The sequence below is a fragment of the Lynx canadensis genome, chromosome B1 (assembly GCF_007474595.2).
Source record: "Lynx canadensis isolate LIC74 chromosome B1, mLynCan4.pri.v2, whole genome shotgun sequence".
In the NCBI taxonomy this organism is placed as follows: domain Eukaryota; kingdom Metazoa; phylum Chordata; class Mammalia; order Carnivora; family Felidae; genus Lynx; species Lynx canadensis.
This window is the reverse complement of record NC_044306.2, coordinates 170,913,058-170,938,679: the sequence shown is the minus strand read 5'-3', so window position 1 is coordinate 170,938,679 and position 25,622 is coordinate 170,913,058. Positions and strand designations below refer to the sequence as shown.

The 25,622-nt window shown below is 37.7% G+C and overlaps 1 protein-coding gene across 1 annotated transcript in view; it reads left to right on the top strand.

Moving 5' to 3' along the window:
• SLC30A9 (solute carrier family 30 member 9) overlaps nucleotides 1–25,622 on the top strand; it is an 85,333-nt gene that overhangs the window by 9,074 nt on the left and 50,637 nt on the right. Inside the window, exons 2-3 of the mRNA XM_030313958.2 lie at nucleotides 11,522–11,689; nucleotides 24,378–24,440. Of these exons, the coding sequence (XP_030169818.1) occupies nucleotides 11,522–11,689; nucleotides 24,378–24,440 (231 nt within the window). The remainder of the gene's footprint in view (nucleotides 1–11,521; nucleotides 11,690–24,377; nucleotides 24,441–25,622) is intronic.

Below are 25,622 nucleotides of genomic sequence, written 5' to 3'. Positions count from 1 at the left end.
GTGTAGTATATTGGTTTCAAGATTGGAACCCAGTGATTCATCACTTCCATATAACACCGTATACTCATCCCAATAAGTGCCCTCCTTTAATGACCATCATCCATTCAGCCCATTCCCCCATCCACCTCCCCCCCCTTCAGTGACCCTCAGTTTGTTTCTGTATTGAAGAGTCTCTTATGGTTTGTCTCCCTCTCTTTTTATCCTTCCCATCTCCTGTGTTTATCATTTTGTTTCTTAAATTCCACATGTGAATGAAATCATGACATTTTTTTCTCTGACTTATTTTGCTTAGCAATGCTCTCTAGTTCCATCCATGTTGTTGCAAATGGCAAGATTTCATTCTTTTTGATCACCAAGTAATATTCCATTCACCTTTTTTTTTTAATTTTTTTTTTCAACGTTTATTTATTTTTGGGACAGAGAGAGACAGAGCATGAACGGGGGAGGGGCAGAGAGAGAGGGAGACACAGAATCGGAAACAGGCTCCAGGCTCTGAGCCATCAGCCCAGAGCCCGACGCGGGGCTCGAACTCACGGGGCGCGAGATCGTGACCTGGCTGAAGTCGGACGCTTAACCGACTGCGCCACCCAGGCGCCCCTCCATTCACCTTTTTTATCCATTCATCAGTTGATGGACATTTGGACTCTTTCCATAATTTGGCTATTGTTGATATGCTGCTATTAACATTGGGGTGTGTGTGTGCTCTTCAAATCAACATTTTTGTATCCTTTGGATAAATACCTAGTAGTGCAATTGCTGGGTCATAGAGTAGGTCTATTTTTAATTTTTTCAGGGTAGTTCTATTTTTAATTTTTTCAGACAGAAAGAAATAAAAGGCATACAAATTTGGCAAGGAAGAAGTCAAGCTTTCACTTCGCATAGATGACATGATACTCTACGTGGAAAACCCAAATGATCCACCAAAAAACTGCTAGAACTGATCTGTGAATTTAGCAGAGTCACAGGATATAAAATCAGCATACAGAAATCAGTTGCATTTTTTTAATTAAAAGCTTTTAATTAAAATTTTTTAACGTATAATCATTTTTGATAGAGACAGAGTGTGAGTGGGACAGGGGCAGAGAGAAAGGGAGACACAGAATCTGAAGCAGGCTCCAGGCTCTGGGCTGTCAGCACAGAGCCTGACATGGTGCCTGAACCAATGGACTGTGAGATCATGACCCGAGCCAAAGTCAGACACTCAACCAACTGAGCCACCCAGGCACCCCTCAGTTGAATTTCTATACACCAATAATGAAGTAGTAGAAGGAGAAATCAGGGAATTGTTCCCATTTACAGTTACCATTTATGGTATATAAATGGTATATAAACCATTTATCTTATGGTTTATACCAAAAACCATAAGATACCTAGGAATCAACCTAACCAAAGAGATAAACGATCTGTATGCTGAAAACTATAGAAAGCTTATGTAAGAAATTGAAGAAGACACAGAGAAGTGGAAAAACATTCCATGTTCATGGGTTAGGAGAAAAAATATTGTTAAAGTGTCTATACTACCTAAAGCAGTCTACACATTCTGTGCAATCCCTATCAAAATAACACCAGCATTCTTCACAGAGCTAGAACAAGCAACCCTAAAATTTGTACAGAACCACAAAATACCCCAAATAGCCAAAACAATCCTGAAAAAGAAAAGCGAAGCTGAAAGCATCACAATTCCAGACTTCAAGCTGTATTACAAAGCTGTAATCATCAAGACAGTATGGTACTGGCACAAGAACAGACACATAGATCAGTGGAACAGAATAGAGAACCCAGAAATGGACTCTCAGATGTACGGCCAACTAATCTTTGACAAAGCAAGAAAGAGTATCCAATTGAAAAAAGACTGTCTCTTCATGAAATGGTACTGGGAAAACTGGACAGTGACATGCAGAAGAATGAAACTGGACCACTTTTTTTAAAAATTATTTTTAATGTTTATTTATTTTGGGGGGAGGGAGGAGGGGCAGAGAGAGAGAGAGAGAGAGGGAGACACAGAATCTGAAGCAGGCTTCAGGCCCTGAGCTGTCAGCACAGAGTCCAATGTGGGGCTCAAAATCGTGAACTGTGAGATCATGACCTGAACTGAAGTCAGACAACTAACTGAGCCACCCGGACACCCCAAAACTGGACCACTTTCTTACACCATACACCAAAATAAATTCAAAATGGATGAAACACCTAAATGTGAGAGAGGAAAACATTAAAATCCCACAGGAGAAACAGGCAGCAACTTCTTTGATTTTGGCCACAGCACCTTCTTACTAGACATGTCTCTGAAAGCAAAGGAACCCAAAGCAAAAATGAACTTTTGGGACCTCATCAAGATAAAAGTCTTCTGCATAGTGAAGGAAACAATCAACAAAACTAAAAGGCAAACTATGGAATGGGAGAAGATATTTTCAAATGACATATTGGATAAAGGGTTAGTATCCAAAATCTATAAAGAACTTATGAAACTCAACACCCAAAAAACAAATAATCTGGTGAAGGAATGAGCAGAAGACACGAATAGACATTCTTGCAAAGAAGACATCCAGATGACTAATAGACACACGAAAAGATGCTCAACATCATTCATCATTAGAGAAATACAAATCAAAACCACAGTGAGTTACCACCTCACACCTGTCAGAATGGTTAAAATTAACAACACAGGAAACAACAGATGTTGGTGAAGATGTGGAGAAAGGGGAACACTTTCGCACTGTTGGTGGGAATGCATACTGGTGCAGTGACTCTGGAAAACAGTATCAAGGTTCCTCAAAAAATTGAAAATAACATAATATTCTCTTTTAATTGTATTTCTGTGATATGGTTGTAATCTCTCCTCTTTCATTCGTGATTTTATTTGGGTCCTTCCTCTTTTCTTTTTGGTAAATCTGGCTCGGTATACCAGTTTTACTCATTCTTTCAAAAACCAGCTTCTAGTTTCATTGATCTGCTCTACTGGGTTTTTTGTTTGTTTCTGTATCATTTATTTCTGCACTAATCTTTATTATTTCTCTTCTGCTGGCTTTAGGCTTTATTTGTTGTTCCTTTTCTAGCTCTGACAGGTGAAGGTTAGGTTGTATATTTGAGACTTTTCTTGCTTCTTGAGGTAGACCTGTATTACTGAATGCTTCCTTCTTAGGACTGATTTTTCTGCATCCCAAATGTTTTGGACTGCTGTGTTTTCATTTTCATTTGCTTCCAGATATATTTTAATTTCTTTAATTTCCTGGTTAACCCATTCATTTTTTAGTAGGATGATCTTAACCTCCGTGTATTTGTGGTCTTTTCCAATTTTTTTTTTTTTTTTTTATTGTGGTTGACCTCAAGTTTCATAGCATTGTGGTCTGAAAACATGCCTGGTATGATCTCAGTTTTTATACTTGTTGAAGCCTGATTTGCGACGCAGTATGTGATCTACTCTGGAGAATGTCTCATGCGCACTGGAAAAGAATGTGTATTCTGCTGCTTTAGGATGCAGTGGTCTGAATATATCTGTTAAGTCCATCTGGTCCAGTGTGTCATTCAGAGCCTTTGTTTCCTTGTTGAGTTTCTGCTTAGATGATCTGTCCATTGTTGTAAGTAGTGTGTTTAAGTCTCTACTATTATTGTGTTGTTATCAATGAGTTTCTTTATGTTTGTCATTAATTGATTTATGTATTTGGTTACTCCCAAATACATATTATTGGGGGCATAAATATTTCCAGTTGTTAGAACTTCTTGTTGGATGGATCTCTTTATTATCATATAGTGCCTTTTTTCATCTCTTGTTACAGTCTTTGGTTTAAAATCTAGTTTGTCTGATATAAAAGTATGGCTACTCCAGCTTTCTTTTGACATCCATTAGCATAATAAATGGTTTTCCATTCCTTCACTTTCCAGCTGGAGGTGTCTTTAGGTCTAAAATAAGTCTCTTGTAGGCAGCATATAGATAGGTCTTTTTTTTTTTTTTTAGTCCATTCTGATACCCTGTGTCTTTTGATTGGAGCATTTAGCCCATTTACATTCAGAGTGATTATTGATATGAATTTAGTGCCTGTAAATACAATATGAATTGTATTACCTGTAACATCAGGAGATTTTCTGGAGATTTTCTCTGCTCCTTTCTAGTCTTTGTTGCTTTTGATCTGTCCTTCCCACTCAAAGAGTCCCCTTACTAGTTCCTGCAGGACTGGTTTAGTGGTCATGAACTCCTTTAGTTTTTGTTCAGAAACTCTTTATCTCTCCTATTCTGAATGATAGCCTTGCTGGATAAGGTGTTCTTGGCTGCATATTGAACATATCATGCCACTCCTTTCTGGTCTGCCAAGTTTCTGTGGGGAGATCTGCTACTAACCTTATTTGTCTTATAGGTTGGGGATATCTTTTCCCTTGCTGCTTTCAGGATTCTTCCTTATCTTTGTATTTTGTAAATTTTATTATGATAATATCTTGGTGTTGGCCTGCTTTTGTTGATTTTGATGGGAGTTCTCTGTGCCTCTTGGATTTGGTTGTCTGTTTCCTTTCCCAGATTAGGGAAGTTTTTAGCTATTATTTGCTGAAATAAACCTGCCCCTTTTTCCTTCTTATTCTGGAACTCCTATGATATGAATGCTACGCTTTATGGAGCCGCTGTGTTCTCTACATCTACATTTGTGACCCAATATTTTTCTTTCCTTCTTCTTTTCAGCTTCATTATTCTCCATCATTTTATCTTCTATATTACTTATTCCTTTGCTTCTTTCATCTTTGTCATTACATCCAGTTTTTGCATCTCAGTTATAGCATTTTTGAATTTCAGCCTGACTAGCTTTTAGGTCTTTTATCTCTGTGGTAAGGGACTTCCTGGTGTCTTCTATGCTTTTCTCATGCCCAGCTAGTGTCCATATGATTGTTGTTTTAAATTCTGGTTCAGTCATATTACTTATATGTGTTTTGATTAAATCCCTGTCTGTGATCTCTTGTTCTTTCTTTCAGGATGAATTCCTCCGTCTTGGCATTTTGTGTAGGGCTCTGTCTTCTGTGTGTTATAAAAGCCTGTTATGTTTCCTGCTCTTGAGAGTATTGGCTATATTAAGAAGTCATATTGTCTAGGGCCTGCCGCTTCAGGAATTGTTTCTGGTATATGCTTTGTGTACTCGACTGTTGTGTTTTGGCTGTTTCTTCCCCTAGGTCAGTCCTCTGCAGAGTTTCTCTGTGCTGCAGTGGGGAGTGTTTTGACCTTGTCCACTGTGTGGCAAGTTTTAACTCAGTATGTTTTGGTCGGCTAATTGTTAAAAGAGGCTGGATCCTATTTTTCCTAGAACTGAAGCTTTGTAGCACTCTATGATCAGTAGATTTGTTGCGTGTGGGTGGTGAGAGGTTGTGCTGGTCTTCTGGGGGAGTGGCCCACTGCTGCTCTCTCAGGCACACTTGCCCTCGTTCAGAAGCACCTGCAGAGCACGGAGGGAAGGGCTTGGTGAAAGTGGCTCAAGCTTCCACTCTGGGTGCTTTGCTGCTCACTGAAGTCCTTCTGTGCTGATGGGCGAGGAAAACATGGCATCAGCCGGCTCTCTAGTCCCCAGAGAGGGGAGTTCATGCCTTCCGCTGTTCAGGAAACCCTCACAGAAGAGCGAACGTTCTCCCCTCATGTGTCCCAGGCTTCCCTCAGATCTCTGCCTTCACCCTGTCTGTGTCTGGGCTCTCTGCCCACCCGGTGCAGTGCTCCTATTTTTTATGTCAGGTGCGCTGGCTGGGTTTCAAAACTCCAAATTTTAGGGACCCAGCCGGGCATGGACCTACACGGATCCTCTGGGGAAGGGTCTCACTGTGCTGTGGCTGGTGCCAGTTTGTCCCAGCAGGGCAGTTGCATGAAAGCTCAGAGGCTTGGAGTTTATGGTAAAGTGCAGCAGAAAGCCAGTGTCCAGTATAGGTGCCCTGAGCAGCTGCCTCTGCTCCTAGGCTAATGAACAGGGCAGCTCAGGGCATCTGTTGGCTTTTTTGTCCCTGGAGAGCCAGTGCCACCTCTCCCAAATGCACTGCAAGAAGGGGTGCGGTCTCTCTCAGTGCAACCCAAGGGATCCTCAGAGCACACTATCTGCACCCATGTCTGTTCTCCTTCTGCACAGGAGCACCTCTGTGACTCCCAGGCCCTACCCCAGCAACAGCGTGGACTTCTAAACCTTCAGACTTTGAGCTCCGCTGCTTGTAAAAACTTGAGATTATCAACCCCTGTCATTTTCCCTGGCAGTGGTTTTGGGGAAGTGTTGTTCTTGTGCAATGCTTTGCACCCTGCTTGCTGTCCCTTGCATGTACATGCGCTTGCTATCTCTCTCTCTCTCTCTCTCTCTCTCTCTCTCTCTTTCTCTCTCTCCCTCCCTCCCTCTCTCTCTCCCCCCCCCCCACCCCCCCATCTCTTTCTCTCCTTTCTTCCCTCTCCCTAATCAGGGCTTCCTCCCCTCCTCAGCACAGCTGATTCTTTTCTCCCCCAAATCCCATCCCTTCATCTCCTACCTTCCACAATTTGGCTTCTTTTCTCCCTCTAGTTGCAGTTTGTTCTTAGTTCTCAGATTTCCTGGGTGTTCACAATGACTTAGTATTTATCTACTGGTATTCGAGGGACAAGGCAAGCATAAGGTCCTGCTACTATACTACTCTGCCATCTTAACTCCTCCCCAACTAATCACATTTTTATTTTTGTTTATTATTTTTTTAAAAGTAGGCTTCATGCCCAGCGTGGATCCCAATACAGGGCTTGGACTCAAAACCCTGAGATCAAAACCTGAGTTGCTATTAAGAGTCAGACACTTAACTGACTGAGCCACCCAGGTGCCCCCTACTAGTCACATTTTTTTTTTTTTAAGTTTATTTATTTTGAGAGAGTGAGCGAGAGCAGGATAAGGGCAGAGAGAGAGGGAGAGAGAGAATTCCAAGCAGGCTTTGCACTGTCAGCTTGGAGCCTGACATGGGGCTTGAACTTGAGAACTGTGAGGTCGTGACCTGAGCCGAAATCAAGAGTGGGACGCTTAACTGACTGAGCCACCCCGGTACCCCCAGTCACATTTTTTAATAGTTGAAATCCTATGTTATTTTGTCTTTTGCTTTTTTATGTAATATTCTCAATATTTTTCCACATTAATAGTTTTTAATGTATACACAATGAAAATATAGGGATATCATAATTTAATTTTTATTTTTTTATTAGGAAACATTTAAGTTTCCAGTTTCTGCCATGATAAATATTACCATGAAGAACATTTTCACAGTCTGTATTATTGTGTATTTTATGGGCCCAGAAAGCTTCTGCTGTTGTGTATTTTAAGTTCACACTAACCTCTTTAGAATAAAGTGTAACAATTTTTTTACTATCTTTCTGCCTCTTAGAATTAATTCATGAATTCAATAATTTATTAAAAAGTGGGTGTGTTTATTTTTATTTTTTATGTTTATTTATTTTTGAGAAAGACAGACAGAGGTTAGTGGGAGAGGGGCAGAGAGAGAGGGACACATAGAATCCGAAGCAGCTTTCAGGCTCTGAGTTGTCAGCATAGAGCCCGACATGGGGCTTGACCTCACAAACCGTGATATCATGACCTGAGCCGAAGTCGGACACTTACCTGACTGAGCCACCCAGGTGCCCCTATGTATTTTTAAATGGTTGTGTTGCTATTGCTGTGTGTTAGATAATATTTTTTTTCCTGAATCAAATGTGGTCCTGTATATTTTTTAGAGTATAAAATGTTAAAGATGGTAATGTATTCTGCAAATTTTGTGCAACTTTTGATCTTGTGTTAATGCCAAATGTGTACTTTTAACGTTGCTGATACCTTAAATTCTTCTAAAGTTAAAAATTAAGGATTTTTCAAGAACAGCTAGCAAGGAAGCTATTAAAGATTATTGCTAGAATAGTTTCAGAAGGATGCAGGAATCAATTTGAAGAGACCCCTACGGGTCAGAAATGGGACAGTTTATTAATCAGAGTGACTGAAATGGATTGAAATATATCAAATAACTCTTAATCTATGAAATAATAATATATATGCAAATTAATGTGTCACTACTTCAGGATGGTAGGTAGTGAACTCTTTATTATGAGAACTGGTAAATAAGGAGAGAATTAAGCATTTAGCCTGATTTTCCTATGTGAAGTACGTTGGTGAATAACCAAATAAGTGAACAGGATTTTCTTTTTGTAGAAGTGTTCTAACAATTGAAGAATTGGTATATTTGAATATCTCCATTTGTAACCACCTAATGGATAAATGGTTATGGGCATTGAACAACAGCAGACACTACACAAATAGTCGACCAAATTTTATGTGGCTCCTGATGAAAGAACTCATCACTGCATAATAAGTGGTAGCATCCTAACAAAAAGAATCAGAATTTAGATAAAGCCTTTACATCCTTTGATTTGTAGAACATATAGAAGAACAGGTTAAAGAACACCATGAGAATTAAGTCTGCAAAATTCAGACTGGAAAACTACCAGGACAGAAATTTAGGACAAAACTTGGTTTCTTCACCTTAAAAATTGCTCTTAGGGATGCCTGGGTGGCTCAGTCAGGTGTGTGGCCGCCTCTTGATTTTGGCTCAGGTTATGATCTCACAGTTCGTGAGATGGAACCCTGAGTAGGGCTTCATGATGATGGTGCAGAGCCTGCTTGGGATTCTCTCCCTCCCGCTCTCTCTGCCCCTCTGCCGCTTGGGCTCACGTTCTCTCTCTGTCTCTCAAAATAAATAAACTTTAAGAAACACATAAAGTTAAAAAAAAAAAAAAGACATCTTGTAGCTTAAAAGAGGCTTAAAAGACATCTGCATCAACCATAGTATGTGGATCTTATTAGGATCTGTTCACACACACAAAAGTTGTAAAACTTTTAATAGTTGGAAATTGAGGATATTTGATGATATCCTCAATTGTTTATTATTTTTTTGTAATGGTGGTTTATCTGTGTTTTTAAAAAGCTCTTGTCTCAGAATACATACAGAAATACTTATGAATGAAATTATTTTGTCTGAGATTTTCATCAAATTAACATGGAGGTGAAGAGATATTGGTGCAGGTAGAGATAAGACAAGGTTGACTGAGTTGATAATTGCTGAAGGTGGACAATGAATATGTGGACATTTATTGTACTTTTTTTTTCTACCTTTGCATGTGTTTGAAATTTTCTTTAATGTTTGAAAAACTAAGGAGAACCTTGAAAAACATCTAGGACCAGTCATGGAAACATTGTCAGCTTCTGAGGAAGGATTTTTAGACTGTGGCATATTCCCTTTTTAAACATTTTAGTACAGTCTCTACAAAAGCATTTGATCACTGGGTGAAAAAAAAAAGTATTTGTGGCATATTGTCTTTGTTAGGTAATAATCACAAAAGATACTTTGAATCAGACCGTGAAGTCAGAATACCAGTGACCAGTGCTTTCCTGGAGGGTGTTTCTTAGGAGCATTTGCTTTAGCCCTTGCTTCACTAATTTTGCTAGTAGGCTACATATTTTATTTTTAAATTATTTTTAAATTTTATTTCTTTAAAAAAATTTATTTTTTTAAATGTATTCTTTAAAAAATATTTATTTTTTTTAACGTTTACTTATTTTTGAGACAGAGAGAGAGCATGAATGGGGGAGGGGCAGAGAGAGAGGGAGACAGAATCGGAAGCAGGCTCCAGGCTCTGAGCCATCAACCCAGAGCCCGACGCGGGGCTCGAACTCACGGACCGCGAGATCATGACCTGAGCTGAAGTCGGACGCTTAACCGACTGAGCCACCCAGGCGCCCCTAAAAAAATATTTTAAGTTTATTTATTTTGAGAGTGTGTGAGGGGGAGGGGCAAAGAGAGGGGGAGAGAGAGAATCCCAAGCAGGCTCCACACTGCCAGCGCAGAGCCTGATGCGGGGTTTGATGCCACAAACTGTGAGATCATGACTGGGGCCAAAAGAGACTGACCTTAACCGACTGAGCCATCTAGGTGCCCCTGATTTTTATTTTAGAGAGTGAGAGCACAAGACAGGGGAGAGGGGCAGAGAATCTTACGCAGGCTCCATGCGTGGAGTCTGATGTGGGGCTCAATGCCACGACCCTGGGATCATGACCTGAGCTGAAATCAAGAGTCAGAACCAACTGAGCCATCCAAGCTCCCTTCTAGTAGGCTACATATTTTAATGTGCAAGAAGATACATTGTTATATTTGCTTTACTCAGCCTTTAAGAAATACCAAATGACCAAAATCATACTGGGCCTTTAACAATTCTTTACCAAATAAATGAACAATTAAGTTGACATCAGGAAATTTTTCAAAAAAAAAAAAAAAAAAATTCCAAGCCTGAAACTTGGGTGGATACTTATGCTGCTTTATGTTTCTCATGCTTTTCAGATTATCTTGAACATTCACAAAATTTATGTTCCTGATGAATTTTCTGAGCCATAAAGAAAAGGTTTATTCTTCCTGATTTCAGAAGGTATACATCTGTACATGCACATACATGAATTACCATTTTTGGAAAACATTATTAATTAGAAAAGTTTCAGTACTTGGAATGTCTGGCTGGCTCAGTTGGTAGAACGTGTGACTCTTGATTTCATGGTTATGAGTTCAAGCCCCACATTGGGTATAGAGATTACTTTAAAAAAAAAAAAAGAGGAAAGTTTCAACCCTTAAAAGCTTAACTCTCCACTAGAGAAACTTGACTGTCTCTAATGATATAACTTCATTATTTCATCTGATGCTTTAGAAGAGATGTAAATTATTCACAAGAGTTTCAAGGTCTGAGTACTCATAGTAAAAAAGAGAAAGAGGGTCACATGAGAGTAGAGACAGACATATTTAGTTTTCTACGACTTCAGTGCAAGTGTGGAATATATTTTTCTTCTGTATTTCAGCCTCCAAAGCCCACAGTCACCCAGATGCAGCAGCTGAAGTGCTTTGTAATTAGTCTTCTATTCTTCCCTCAATTAGAATTCCTGTATACTGAGGAATCTTACCAAATGTTGATCTAATTATCTGATTAAAAAAAAATCAGTGACACTCTGAATGACTGATTAGTGTAATTCACTTATTGATTGTGAAGTGAAAGAGGAATAAATCTCTAGCTAGCAAAAGGAGGACACAGGGTAATTTTGAATAGGAAGCCATCTTGACCTCCCCCCACCCCCTCTCCCTTAGAGTTCTCTATTCTGAAAAGTATGTTATGCCAACATTTTTTAGCATGCAACCAGCATATAAAATAAAAGTGTTCCAGAGACCTTTCAGAACAGGTGAATAATCAATAATCAGAATGTCTTATCTAATTTTATATATTTTAAAAGTTTCCATATGAATAAATTTACAAATTAGAGAAAATAGGAATATTATTGTTATTTTTTCTTTACAAAATGTGGTCCCCATACACCTAGGGGTCAGTGAAACACCTCTGTGGAGAGGGTGGGTTGGCATTGTGCATTTGGATATTTAGCAGAATGAAAGTTTTATTGTTATTCTGTAAAATTACCCTTCTAATCTTAGTATTTTTTATTGGGTATAAAATCCTTGTTGTGAGTTTGAAATTAATTTTTTTTTCTTGTAGAATGGCAGAATTTAGTGACATTGGGAAGCTTTTCAAACGTGGTTCCCTGTAGTCACCCATTCATTTGTACACTGAATCAAGTGAAGTTGTACTCTACAAATGTTCAGAAAGAAGGACAGGGATCACAAAGTCTCAGAGTGGAAAAAGTACCATCATTTGATGAAACAGGTATGTATAAATCTTTTAAAATCTTTTTTTTTCAGGACGCCTGAGTGGCTCAATCGGTTAAGCATCTGACTTCAGCTCAGGTCATGATCTTGTGGTCCGTGAGTTCGAGCCCACGTCGGGCTCTGTGCTGACAGCTCAGAGCCGGGAGCCTGCTTCAGATTCTGTGTGCCCCTCTCTCTCTCTCTCTCTCTCTCTCTCTCTCTCTCTCTCTCTCTCTCTGCCCCTCCCCCACTCATGCTCTTTCTCTGTCTCTCTGAAATGAATAAATGTTAAAAAAAAAAAAATCATTTTGTCTAGACCAAAATAGCTTGAATAAGATTATTTGTCCCTTGCATGTTCCATAGAACTTTTGTACAAAACTTTCTGAATTAGTGTTTACTTTGTGGAAAGCTATTAGACTGCTGATTTACTTTCATTTAGTTTTTCTGTTTCTTTTTGATTCAGTTTTGGTAAGTTCTATTTTTTTCTGGGAGCTTATCGAATTAAACTAAATTTTTAATTTATTGGATCAAGTTCAATATACTCTGTATATTCTGAGCAGCATTTATAGTTATATCCCTTTTTTTCATTCCTAATGGTGTTTGTCATTTTCTTGATTATTCTTGCCAGAACTGTGTCCGTTTTACTATGTTCCCAAGTAATAATTTTTTTCTTTGAATCCTTATATTGTATGTTTATTTCCTATTTTATTAATTTTTACTTTTACCTAAATTAAATCTTCCTGCTTTCTTTGTATTTATTCTGTTATTCATTTTTAAATTGTCTTGTAGTGGGGTGCCTGGGTGGCTCAGTTGGGTGAATGTCCAACTTCATCTCAGGTCATGATCTCACTGTTCATGGGTTCGAGCCTGTATCTGGCTCGCTGCTGTCAGTGCAGAGCCCGCATCGGATCCTCTGTCCGCCCCGGCTGTGCCCCTCCCCCACTTGTACTCTCTTTCTCTCAAAAATAAATAAACATTAAAAAAAGATTTTAAATTTAAAAAAATAAAATAAAAATAAATTATCAGGTAGCTATTTTGCTTATTAATTCTGAACTTTCCTTTTTTTCTAAAGTAGGCATTTAAGCCATGATGGCTCTGATGCTAGATTTGACAGTTTTTTCTTTAATAGTTCTCCCTAAAATTTTGCTTTATATATTTCAAGGCTATGTTACTAGATACATAGACATTTAGCATATAACACTAATGAATTACATTCATTATTTTTATGTAACAACTTTTTTTCTTAGTGACATCTCCACCAGATTTTATTAGTATTTTCTCAGTATAAATTTTCCTATCCTTTGACTATAACCTTTTTTTGTCCTGATTTGATCATCTTTGTCTTTTAATTGGAAATTTAGTCTGTTTACATTTACTGTTATTACTGATACGTTTGGATATATTTCTGCCAATGTATCATGAGCTTCCTTGTGTTTTTTATCTTCTATTTCTTTTTCGCCTTTTACATTTTTTCTTTTTTTCTCATTGCATTGTCCCCTCTCTCCCAGACACACACACATACATGTACTCATTTGGGAGTTATATACTATGTACTTCAGCATCTAAAGGTAATTGAAAAGTTTACATTTTTTCTGAAAAATATGAAGAAGTTAGAATGCTTTAATTCTGGTCACTTTCTCCCAACTTACACACTATTTATTGGCTGTATTTTGTGTTTGTTCCGCTCTTTCCCTTCTATACAATATACATTGTTATTTGTTTAAATTTTTCTAGGATCTTTGTTAACTACCTTTGCTTATTTCTCTGATCTTTCTGTCTGATGTGGATCCTATAGAAGTTTCTTGAGGTGAGGATCTATCTATGGTAAAGGCACATTTAAGATGTTATTACAGTGCCTTTTGGCTTCCACTGTTGTTGAGAAGTCACATATCATGCTTTTGTTCTCATGTCTTTTGTATTGTATTGCTTTTTAAATTTGATTACCTTGGTTTTGAAAGTCTTTACTTTGGGGCGCCTGGGTGGCGCAGTCGGTTGGGCGTCCGACTTCAGCCAGGTCACGATCTCGCGGTCCGGGAGTTCGAGCCCTGTGTCGGGCTCTGGGCTGATGGCTCAGAACCTGGAGCCTGTTTCCGATTCTGTGTCTCCCTCTCTCTCTGCCCCTCCCCCATTCATGCTCTGTCTCTCTCTGTCCCAAAAATAAAATAAACGTTGAAAAAAAATTAAAAAAAAAAAAAAGAAAGTCTTTACTTTGGTGTAAACTGCAGTTTTACTGTGTATATTTCTGCGTACTAGGTATGTATTACTATGTGTTTATTTTGCTTGAGATTTGTTGGGCTTCCAGGATCTGAGAATTGATTTTACTCTATAGTTTTGTCACTCTCCCTTCAAGTATTACCTTTTCTCAATTCTCTCTCTCTCTCTCTCTTTTTTTTTTAAAGTTTATTTACTTATTTATTTTTAAGTAATCTCTTTACCCAGCGTGGGACTCCCAACTGTCAACCCTGAGATCACGAGTCACATGCTCCACCAACTGAGCCAGCCAGCCACCTCGCTCTCAGTTCTCTTTTACTCCTTTTGGAACTCTAACTAGAATTATGTTAGGTTTTCGTTCTTTATTTTCCATGCCTCTAAGCCTCTTTGTCATATTGTATTTCTTTATTTTTCTGGCCTGAATTCTGAATTATTTTCATAAGTCTACTTGGTTTACTAATTCCCTTGTTTGTTGCCTCTCATCGGCTGGTTGATATGTATGTTGGGTTTTTAATTTCACTGATTTTTCATTTCTAGAAATCGTTTATTTTTCATCTTGCTTGTTTGGTCTCTTGTTCCTTATGTTTTCATAAGTCCAAACTTCTCTTTTATTCTCTTTTAGTACCGTATTAAACATGTCTTATATATTCTGTGACTGAAAATTCTTCCGTCTGAAATTTTTGGTTCTAACTATATTATCTTTTTTCCTCTGTTCATGCACTTATTCATGATGCCATATCTGTTTTTTAACTGAGAGTTGTTCATTTTCCATGCAGTTTTATATTTTGGAACTCTGAAATCTTTCTGGATTGAAGATGCATTCCTGCATAGAGTTTGCTTCTACCTCTGTTAGCGGCTGGGACTCTAGCTTGGGACCAAATTAAATTAAATTCTTTGCCCTAGATTATTTAGACCACTTTGGTAGCATGAATTTAGACTGCAAACCTGAGTGAGAGCTGACTTATCCTTAAGATTTTCAGGGTTTTTTTTTTTTTCATCCTCACTATTTAACAGCGAAGTAAAGGCTGACATGCTTTCTTGCTGTTCCCTTCTGTGTGTATTTTTTTTTTTTTTTTTCAGTTCAGAGTTATACGTTGTGTTGCTTTTTTTCTGGGTGTCTCCTGTTAGACTTCTCATCTTAAACAGAATGTAGTTCTTATTCTCTGGTCTCTTACTTCCCTAGCAGATATGGAAGTAGAAGCTCAAGGACTATAAGCTTTAACAGAAATCTCAGGGGAAAAGTTGGCTTTGGTGTTCTCACTTATTCTGTAGAGGTCCTGCTTTCCTTTTGTTTTTGCCCTCTTCAGATAATTTTTTTGTGAGCTTAGTAATGTGTTTGAAAACAGTTTGTTCAGGATACCTAGTTTGCTGTGCAGCATAAAAATGAAGTCCTTTATTTGTCCATTAATTTATTCAAGAAGTATTTATTGAACACTTTTTATATGGCAGCAGATGAGAATGACTGAGTTTATTACTAAAACAGAAAATTGCTGAAACAAAGTTAAGTAAACAAATGTAATACTGTAGAGTAAGTACCATGATAGAGGAAATAGTGTATACTGCAGGAGCACTTGGGAGGGGTACCTAACTGAGTGTTGAGTGGTTGAGAAAGTTTTCCATGAGGGGAAATGTTATCTAATTAGGGACCTAAAAGAAAGTTAGGTATTGGTGTACTGAATGGTAGAGAAAGAAGATAAACCTACAACTACCTTAGTGTGATTAGTTAGTAGAGGATCTGATGGTGGGGTTGGTAGTTTTGAGAGCACAAGGGATGAATATCAGGAGATCAAGGTTTTGTTGAGGAGTTTGTACTTGGTTTTGTAGGCAGTGGGAATCTGTTAGAGCATTTTAAGTAGAGGAAGTACTTGATCAGATTTAAAATTTTAGAAAGATAATTAGCTGAAGACTGGAAAACCTATTGCAAAAGAAGGTGACTGAGATCAGTAATACAAATGAAGGTCCAGATTAGGTTAATGGCAATGCTTTTTTTTTAAAGGAGTAGATGAACTCGAGATTTAGGAGCTAAATAATTAAGATTGGGTGGTTGAATTTGGGGAAGAGAGGAGAGGGTCAAGTAAAGCACAGTGCCTAGTTTTGGATTAGGTGATTGTGTAGATGATTTCATTGACTTCTAAAATTGGGAATACCAAAGCTAGAGTATATTTTCATGAGAAGGTGGTGATTTAGTTTTGGACATCTGAATTGTAGGTGCCTCTATGACATCTTAACAGATGGACTAATGGGCAGTTGGGTATATACTGTTTTTCTTTTCTTTTTTAGAATTATGCTAGCCTTAAAAAAAAAAATGTTTATTTACTTTGAGAGAGAGCACGCGAGCTTGCACAAGTGGGCGAGGGGCAGGGAGAGAGAATCCCAAGCAGTCTCTGCACTGTCAGCATGGAGCCCAACTCAGGGCTTAACCTCACCCAACCGTGAGATCATGACCTGAGCTGAAATCAAGAGTTGTACACTTACCCAACTGAGCTGCTCATGCACCCCGGGTATACTACTTTTCTGTTGTGAGACATCATCATCTCTTGACTGGATTACTGCAGCAGTCTTCCTGGGCTCTGTGCTTCCATTCTCTTTCTTGCTCATTATATTTCAGCCCAACCAGTCTCCTTTTGGCTCTTAGAAAATACAAACCTTGTTCTTGATTAGGGCCTTTGCTCTAGTTGCTTTCTCTTTCCAAGGTGCCCTTCTACACATGGCTGACCCCTTCTGGTCATTTACATCTTAGTTGAAATATCACCTCTCCACAAAGTCACTCTTTAATCACTTCATCTAAAGTAGCCATGTCAACCTAATTTTAACTCTGTGTGGGCAGCACTTAATACTGATTGATATTTCCAATATTTATTTCTCCCACTTGTTTCCAGGTCCCATGATAACAGGACTCAGTGCCTAGAGCAGTGGTTTGCACATAGTAGTTGTTTAGTAAATATTTGTAAATGAATGAATGCCAAGTTCCTACTTGGGGAGAGACTTAGGAGTAGTTATTAGCTCTACCTAAGAGGTTACTGAAGTCATGACTATGTTTGAGACAGTACAGGAAGGGAGTTTAACTATCTTTTCTTTAGTTGGGTGTCTTTCACATGGGAATATTTTATAGATTCCTTGAGAAACCTGTACTTATGTTGCAGTGCCTGTTTTTCATGCTTTTCCCTAAGCCCCATCCTCCTTTTGGGCTTACTATGCAGTTTGAGCCAATTTCTTCTTTTTCTTGTGATGATGGAGAACTGCAGGGAGAAATATTGAGAGTTTGATATTAGAAGATGAAGGGATGGAGATTATGATGAGTCCCTGAGTTCCAGAATATTTATTGGAACGTAGAAATGGAAGAAGAATGATGCCTGCATGGCTCACTCGGTTAAGTGGCCTACTCTTGATGTTGGCTCAGGTCCTGATCTTGGCGGTTGTGAGATCGAACCCCGTGTAGGGCTCCACACTCAGCACAGAGCCTGCTTGGGATTCTCACTCTCTCCCTCTCTATCTCTGCCCCTCTCCTGCTCGCGTGTGTGCACGTGCGTTCTTTCTCTCTTTCAAAATAAATAAACATTAAAAAAAGAAAAGAAATGGGAGAAGAAATAAGTGATGAAATAATATAAAAGTAAAATATGTTATAATACTCTTCTGAGGTGAACATAGACTCAGGCAAAGATATTTAATGTTTCTGCTCTACAAAAGGTTTGAAACTGAAATCCACGACAAGGTTTCCTTTTTCGTCTGCTGACAAATAAAAATACAAGTTTATTTTCTTATATTAGAAATACATTTGTTTATTGATAGTTTTATTTTGGGCTCAATTTTTCAGAATTTGCTTAGGCCAAATTAGACGTTGTTAGCCATCAGATAGACAGCAAGTAATTGCTTGATTGAAAGATAATTTGTATATTTAAGGATTTAAGATTGACTTTTGAATAATTCAAATCACGTGGTAAAGTCAGGAACAGCTCATTAAGAGGCAGAGACTTGCTAAGGAATCCTTAAGTTTTTAAGGAGCATTCAGATGTTTTAAATTTTAGTAAAATTAGTTTTAATTTTGCTAATGGCAGCAGATGTGTGGCAAACAGCCAGGGGTTGAGCTTTAAACAAGTGTCTAGAGATATTCATGGATAGAATGTCTAGTTATTTATTGAAATCATAAAGATTCTACTCCAGTGATACAGTACAAGCTTATTAAGGTGTTGGTGTGCAAAGTAAGTATCCATACATGTCTTTGAGCCATTTACTAGCATTTCTTGCTTATGATTCTTAGCACTATATGATTAGTAACTATAGACAGTTTGTAGGGAGAAAAATATCCAGAAATATCAGCCTTAGAGCAATTCATCTTAGTGATTTGGTTGAACAACTTTGATCATTGTGGAAAAGAGGGTTGTCTCTGAAACTTTTGACAGTAAAAGATTTTAGTTGTTCAGATGCTAGGTGAATATTGAAAGCTTTTCTTTCACTTTTGTCTGCCCTACTCTGTTCCCCAAGACAAAATTTTAAGAAATTGATAAATAGATTTTATGGGTAAAGATGCTTCAGAATTTGCTTGCTGTATAGTTTAGACAAAAATAAAATCATGTTATTTAACTGTCCAGTGTCAAATGTTACAACCTATAGTTATTAATTATACAGGAGTGTTTTTTGTTTTTTTTTTAAGTTTAAGTAATCTTTACACCCAATGTGGGGCTTGAATTCACAGCCCCAAGATCAAGTGTTACATGCTCTACAGACTGAGCCAGCCAGGCGCCCCTAAATAAGAGGGTTTTTAAGCCTACCTTTAATTTACCAGTATGTTTAATAACCTACTTAGGATTTGATGAATAGTTAAAACTAAAGCCTTTTGGATTTTCTGTACATGTTTAGTTATCAAACCATAATATACCATGATAAGTCATTTCCCCAGTGGCTTTCACTAAAAACAAAAACAAAAAAACCCCTAAGAATATACTAAAAATTATGTGTAAGATGTTTGCCTTTATTTCAGAGAGGGTTCTGCCTTTGTGAGTAGCTAGTCTGTTGGCATTTAATCTGTCCTTAAAAGCCTTGAACAACGTAAATTAGTAGCTAGGCAGAAATTCTGACCAAGATGGCATTGTGAATAGATGCTTTGAAGTATCTGTTTTACTTCTCCTTGGAGTGATAGATAAAACATGGAAAAAGAAAACTGAAGAAACAACGGCCCTCAAAAAAGATACGCTATGTCCAAGGGGTGGACTTACTCTGGGTGTGTGAGCAAGCACTGGCAACCAGGAGTTTGGTTTGGTTGTGGTGAGGGATCTGTAGGTGCTACATGCATAGCCTGGTGTTGGAGTCAGACTCACTGAACTCACCCACCCACTCTCCAAAGTAGGCGGAACTAGGCTCTTCCATTTGTTACGTGAGGCTATACCTTGTAGGAGGCTGTAGGGTAGGGAGGCAAGAACAGAAACTAGAACCTACTGTTTGCTGACTTAGAGACTGGATTGAGTGGTAGGAATTTCAAACTGGCAGTAGGAGATCTGGTTCAGGACAGATGGATCAGATTGAGTTTGAGCACTAGAACATGAGGAGAGTGAAGGGATATATCCTACTTATAATAAGATTGTAAATTCTGAAATTTAAAAGTACATGAATGATCATATTGCAATATATAAATTTCAGATCACATTGTACACCTTAAACTTAGGAAACGTTATGTCTCTTACATCAATGAAGAATAAAAATACATGAAAAATCCTAATTGTAAGAAAGCCAACAAAATCAAATGTGTATTAACTCTAGAGGATATTAAAATAACAGCCTGAATTGCTTTAAAAGAAGTTTAATATCTTCAAAAGAATAAATGAAGTATTCACATATTTTGAAAAAAAAAATTTTTTTTTCAACGTTTATTTATTTTTGGGACAGAGAGAGACAGAGCATGAACGGGGGAGGGGCAGAGAGAGAGGGAGACACAGAATCGGAAACAGGCTCCAGGCTCTGAGCCATCAGCCCAGAGCCCGACTCGGGGCTCCAACTCACGAACCGCGAGATCGTGACCTGGCTGAAGTTGGACGCTTAACTGACTGCGCCACCCAGGCGCCCCAGTATTCACATATTTTGAAATACAAACTGTCAGAATAAAACCAGAACAAATAAATCTGGAAAAGAGACAACTAGAAATCTTAGAAATGAAAGTTAGTTACTAAAATAAAAATTTAATAGATTAAATAGTCCTCATCAAGTAGAGGATTAGTAAATTGAAATTCACCCTCAATGCACATAGGAAAGCAAAAGGATTTTCAAGAAAAGTGAGAAGGCATTTAAGAGGCATGAAGCTGTAGCCTACATTTAATAGGCCATTTCAGAGCGAAGACAGAAATGGTGAAATATGCAAAGAGATGATAAGAATCTTTCAGATTTTGATGAAACAAGAGTCTTCAGATCAGAAGTACCCTTTGAATACTAAGCAGGATAAGTAAAAAGAAATCCACAGGTTTAAAAACAAAAACAAGAAATAGCCCAACTTAAAAGCATCCAAAGAGAAAAGTGAAAATGCTGTATCAGCCCAGTTGTTGCTCTTTTGAGGTGGACTTTTTATCTTTCACAGTATGCAGAAGACACAGGGGTGAGTGATTCGTAGTAATAGCTGTGCAGGGGGAAAAGGAAAGGTGAATGAATATTACTCTAGAATTTCACACTGTTCTAAGTAAACAGTCTAGAGTGAAAGCAAAATAAAAATACTTCACGTATAGAAAGATGAATGTCATTTACCATTAACCCACCCACCTTAAAGAAGAAAACTTAATTAAATTATATATTTGTATAAGATATTTGTATAAGAGTAGACTCAGAGGGAAAAAAGCATTGGGATATAGGCGAGGCTGTGAAGAGCAAGAAATGGATAAAACATGTTGGGAAAATTAAGTATTGATAATACAAACAATAACCTTTTGAAATACTAAATGCTAAAATTTAATTTAATTTAATTTTTTTATTTTGTTTTATTATTTTCTAAGTTTATTAATTTTGAGAGAGAGAATATCCCCAGAAGGGGATTCCCCTTAAATGCTAAAGTCGTAGTCAAGAGTAGTAAGATTGTGGTGACTTAGTCTGTTGAACCCAGGCTCTTGATTTCCGGCTAAGGTTATGACCGCAGGATTTCCTGAATTTGAGTCCTGTGTCTGGCTCTGCACTGACAGTGTGGAGCCTCCTCGGGATTCTCTCCCTCTCTGACCCTCCCCTGCACACTTTCTCTCTCTCTCTCTCTCTCTCTCAAAATAAATCGATACACTTAAAAAAATGCATAATAAGATCAAAGAAGTTTTCAGTAATTAAAGGTTTCTTTACTGTTTAGAGGAAAGTTGAGATGCTGAATAACTTTGCAGATGATTAGAAAGATTCACAGAAAAGTATGTAGGTTAAATTTTTAAGTGGAATCGTTTAAACAGAAATGTAATCTTAACAAATTTCAAACCATCTTAAGGGATGGGGCGGGAAGAAAATACAGAAAACTCTATCAATCTAACAGATGGCAAGAAAGGCAAAACAAAAATAAGAGCAAAGCAAAAGGATGGTAAAATGAAAACAGACAGTAAGGGGGCAGAAGTCCAGATGTACCACTACTCAGGTAGTGAGCCAGATTTCATGGTGCTGCATATCATTTCAGTAACTGACATTCTATAAATATGTGGAAACAGTTTCTATTTTTTTAATATGTTTAGAGAGACATGTGTTCTGGGTCCTCTGCTATCAGCTGCTCAAGTTCTTTGCTCTTGAGACTATCCTCTTGATGTATTAAACCAACAGTTTCTTCCTCATCATTCTCATCCCTATATAAAACAGAGTCAGTCTTTCCTTGATTCCATTCTCCTTTCTAGCTCCTGCTGAAAGTCCAGATACTGCTTTTACTGTTTCATTTCCCATTCTCACTTCAAGCTGTTGCTTCTGTCCCCATTCTTCCTGCTGAAACTGCTATTGTCAACAGGCTACCAGTAAGCTCCATGTTGCTAATCCAGTTTTTACATCTGTCCTTCTCCTCCCTGCCATGAAAAATACACAAATACCTACTCATACATCGAATATTGTTTTACACGTAGAGATAATATAGGAAGTTGGTTAAGAGCATAGACTAATCAGGGGCGCCTGGGTGGCGCAGTCGATTAAGCGTCCGACTTCAGCCAGGTCACGATCTCGCGGTCCGTGAGTTCGAGCCCCGCGTCAGGCTCTGGGCTGATGGCTCGGAGCCTGGAGCCTGTTTCCGATTCTGTGTCTCCGTCTCTCTCTGTCCCTCCCCCATTCATGCTCTGTCTCTCTCTGTCCCAAAAATAATTAAACGTTAAAAAAAAAAAAAGAGCATAGACTAATCAAAATGATCTGTGTTTCAATTCCTGACTGTGCCTTCATGTTTAAAATACCAGCTGTGTGGTTTTGGGGGAAGTTGCAAACTTCTCTGTGCCTCAGTTTCCTCATCTTTACGATGAAGATAATAGTACTTACCTCAGCAGTTTTGTTAAGATCAAATGAAATAATGCACATAAAACACATAGTACAGTATGTGGCACATATTAAATGCTTAGTAAATGTTAGCTCTGTCATTAGTAAATATTTTATTATTGAGTGAGGATATAAATTTATAAGGGGCATTTTTTTAAGGGTGAGATTTTTTCTCTCTCTCTCTGCCCCTCCCCTGCTCATGCTCTCTCTCTCTCAAAAATAAATAAACTTAAAAAAATTAAGTTCTGTCAGTTTAAAAAAAAGGAATAGAATTAGACATTTATATGTATATATCTTTAATTGTTTAGCTGTTTTTACACTTTATTGTGTGATAACTTATTGTGTGTATGCTTGTGATTTACTGTTTTCATTAGATTTTGCTAAGATTTATCTTAACGGCATATGTGTCTAGCTTATAAATTATATGTATCTAGTTCATTAATTTTCATGGAGATAATTAGAGCACATACATTTGATGGTTGTGTGAATTAAATGATACATGTAAAGTACTTAAAATAGTGCTTGGCACATAGTAAAGGCTCAAAGAAAGATAGCCACTATTATGTTTATTATTGTTCACTACTGTATGAAATGTGGTATGAATAGAACATGGTATGTTTAGCTATTCCAATTCTTATGGGCATTTGGGTTCTTTCCAATTTGAAGCAACAGAACACAGTGCTGCTCTGAACATTCATATACCTTTTTCCTTGTACCCTTGTGCAAGTTTCTATTAGGGCAAATATATTGGCCTAGAAGAATTTGCTAGGTCATAAGTTATGCTTATGTTCAGCTATATCAGGTAATGCCAACTTGTTTAGCCAGGTAATTGTGCCATTTATATTTCCACCAGCAGTGTATGAGTTCCCACTGCTCCATAGCCCTTGCCAACACTAGATGTTGATACGTTTTTTTCATTTTTCCTGATCTGATTGTTGTAAAATGGATTCTTGTGGTTTCTTTTGGGTTCTGTCCATAATGAGGCAGCCATCTCTTTGTATGTTTATTGGTCCCTTGTATTTCCTTTCCTTCTTGTTCTTGTCTTCTCTGTTTTTCTAATGATCTGTCTTTTTCTTGTTAATTTGGAGGAATTCCTAAATATTGGTACTTATCCTTTGTTGATGCTATTTGTTAGAAATATCTTCTCCCAGTTTGAGGCTTTCCTTTCCTTTCCTTTCCTTTCCGTTCCTTTCCTTTCCGTTCCGTTCCGTTCCGTTCCGTTCCGTTCCTTTCCTGGTTTTATTTTTAATCTCCACACCCAACATGGGACTCAAACTCACAACCCCAAGATCAAGAGTCAAATGCTTTCCTGACTGAGCCAACCAGGCACCCATCTTTTGTTTTGTTTTGTTTTGTTTTAAATGGGATCTTTTGATGGACAGAGGTTTTGAATTTTAGTTTAGTAGAATAGGTCCATTTTTTTCTTGTTTAAGAAATCTGTCTCTACCGTAAAAATATTCTCTGTTGTTGTCTGTTAGGCATGTAAATGCCTTCACACTTAAGTTCTTAATTTACCTGGAATTGGCTGTTTATGGGATGAAGTATATCTAGTTTTTAATTTTTAGTGAATTTTGGGGGGTGTTATACACTCTTCCCAGTAGCCACTCAGTAGTCATCCTTTCCTCATTAATATCTCTAGAATAATTTTGAGTGGAAGAATTTATAGTGTGTGTCCTTGTTTTGTACCTTATAAAGAAATGCACCTAATTTTTTGTCATTGAATATGTTTGTTATAGGTTTGTTTTATTTTCTAAGGAAATTCCTTTTTGTCCTAATTTTTAAAAAAGGTTTGAAACTTGCGTTGGTGTTGAATTTCAGTAAATGCTTTTTCTTTAGCTCTTGAAATGATTCTATAGCTTTTTTTTCTTCAGTCAGTTAATGAGGGGAATTAATAGTTTTTCTAATGTTCAACTATTCTTGTATTCCTAGGATATTGGCCTATCATATATTATATTTTTTATACATTGCCAGATTGTTAGCTGACATTAAGTTTTTAATTTTGTTTAAAAGCAACTACTTAATGTAACTTTTTAAAATTAACTTTCTAGCAGAAAATATAGGTGCTGAACTCAAAGCTCCACTCATTAAGCAAGAACCTCTCCAAGTAAGAGGTAAATATATTTTATTCTTTTTTTTATTGTAATGGTGTTTTGTAAATATACAAAATTAGTTTATATAGAGCTCTTTATAATTACATTATTCTGAGTGTACAGTCCCTTTTTTTCTTTAAACATACTGACCATAAGGATTTATTCTCCTCTTTATAAACTAATTTTCTACCGAAATTCACTTTGCATTTTGGTCACAAATTTTGTGGTAATTGTTTTTTCAAAAGCCCAAAGAAAGGAGTAATGGCAAATAAAAGTGATCAATTGCTTTATCATTTTTAGAAAAGTAATGTGATTAAAAAGCAGGAGACCCAAAACCTTTCAGTTACACCACGTTCGAATCCAGATAGAGTTTGGACATTCTTTTTTGACTTTGTTTTCTGGGAATAACTGAGTGACGAGGGAATTCTTTTTTTAAAAAAATTATTTTTAACGTTTATTTATTTTTGAGACAGAGAGAGACACAGCATGAACGGGGGAGGGGCAGAGAGAGAGGGAGACAAAGAATCCGAAGCAGGCTCCAGGCTCTGAGCCATCACCCCAGAGCCCGACGCAGGGCTCGAACTCGCGGACTGCGAAATCGTGACCTGAGCTGAAGTCGGACGCTTAACCGACTGAGCCATCCAGGCCCCCCTGGGAATTCTTGTTTGCAGCTCTGCTCTTTGTGTGAGCTGTGGCTCTCACTTCCAAAGCAGCGTGTTTTACAGGGCAGTAACTGTGATTAGAAGCACCACGGCTTTGGCATCAGGCAAAAGTGGACTCAGTTTGTGGCTCCAGCATGTACTAGCTGTATAGCCTTGGGCATTTTCCTTGAGCCGTATTTTTCACCCCTATGAGATTTTGCTAAATGCAATTTCTTTTCTAGGGTAACCTGGAAGATGGTCCATAGTATACAGTTACAGTTAGGAATAATTAATATGATTGCAGCAGCATCATCCACAGTCTGGGCCAGGGCAGGCCAAGAGGGATTTCTGTATACTTTAAAGAAATCTTTAAAAAGTAACTTAAAAAAAACACTGATCTTTTGAAAGAAAGAAGTAATTCTTCTCTTTGCTCCAGAGTAGCTTATCTGGATTTAGAATTTTAGGATTATTCGAGTAAGGCAGTTTAGAGACGTGAAACTCATGCAAAAAGAAACCTGAACTACCTTATATGTATTTTTTTCAAATAAAGTTTTGATTTTTT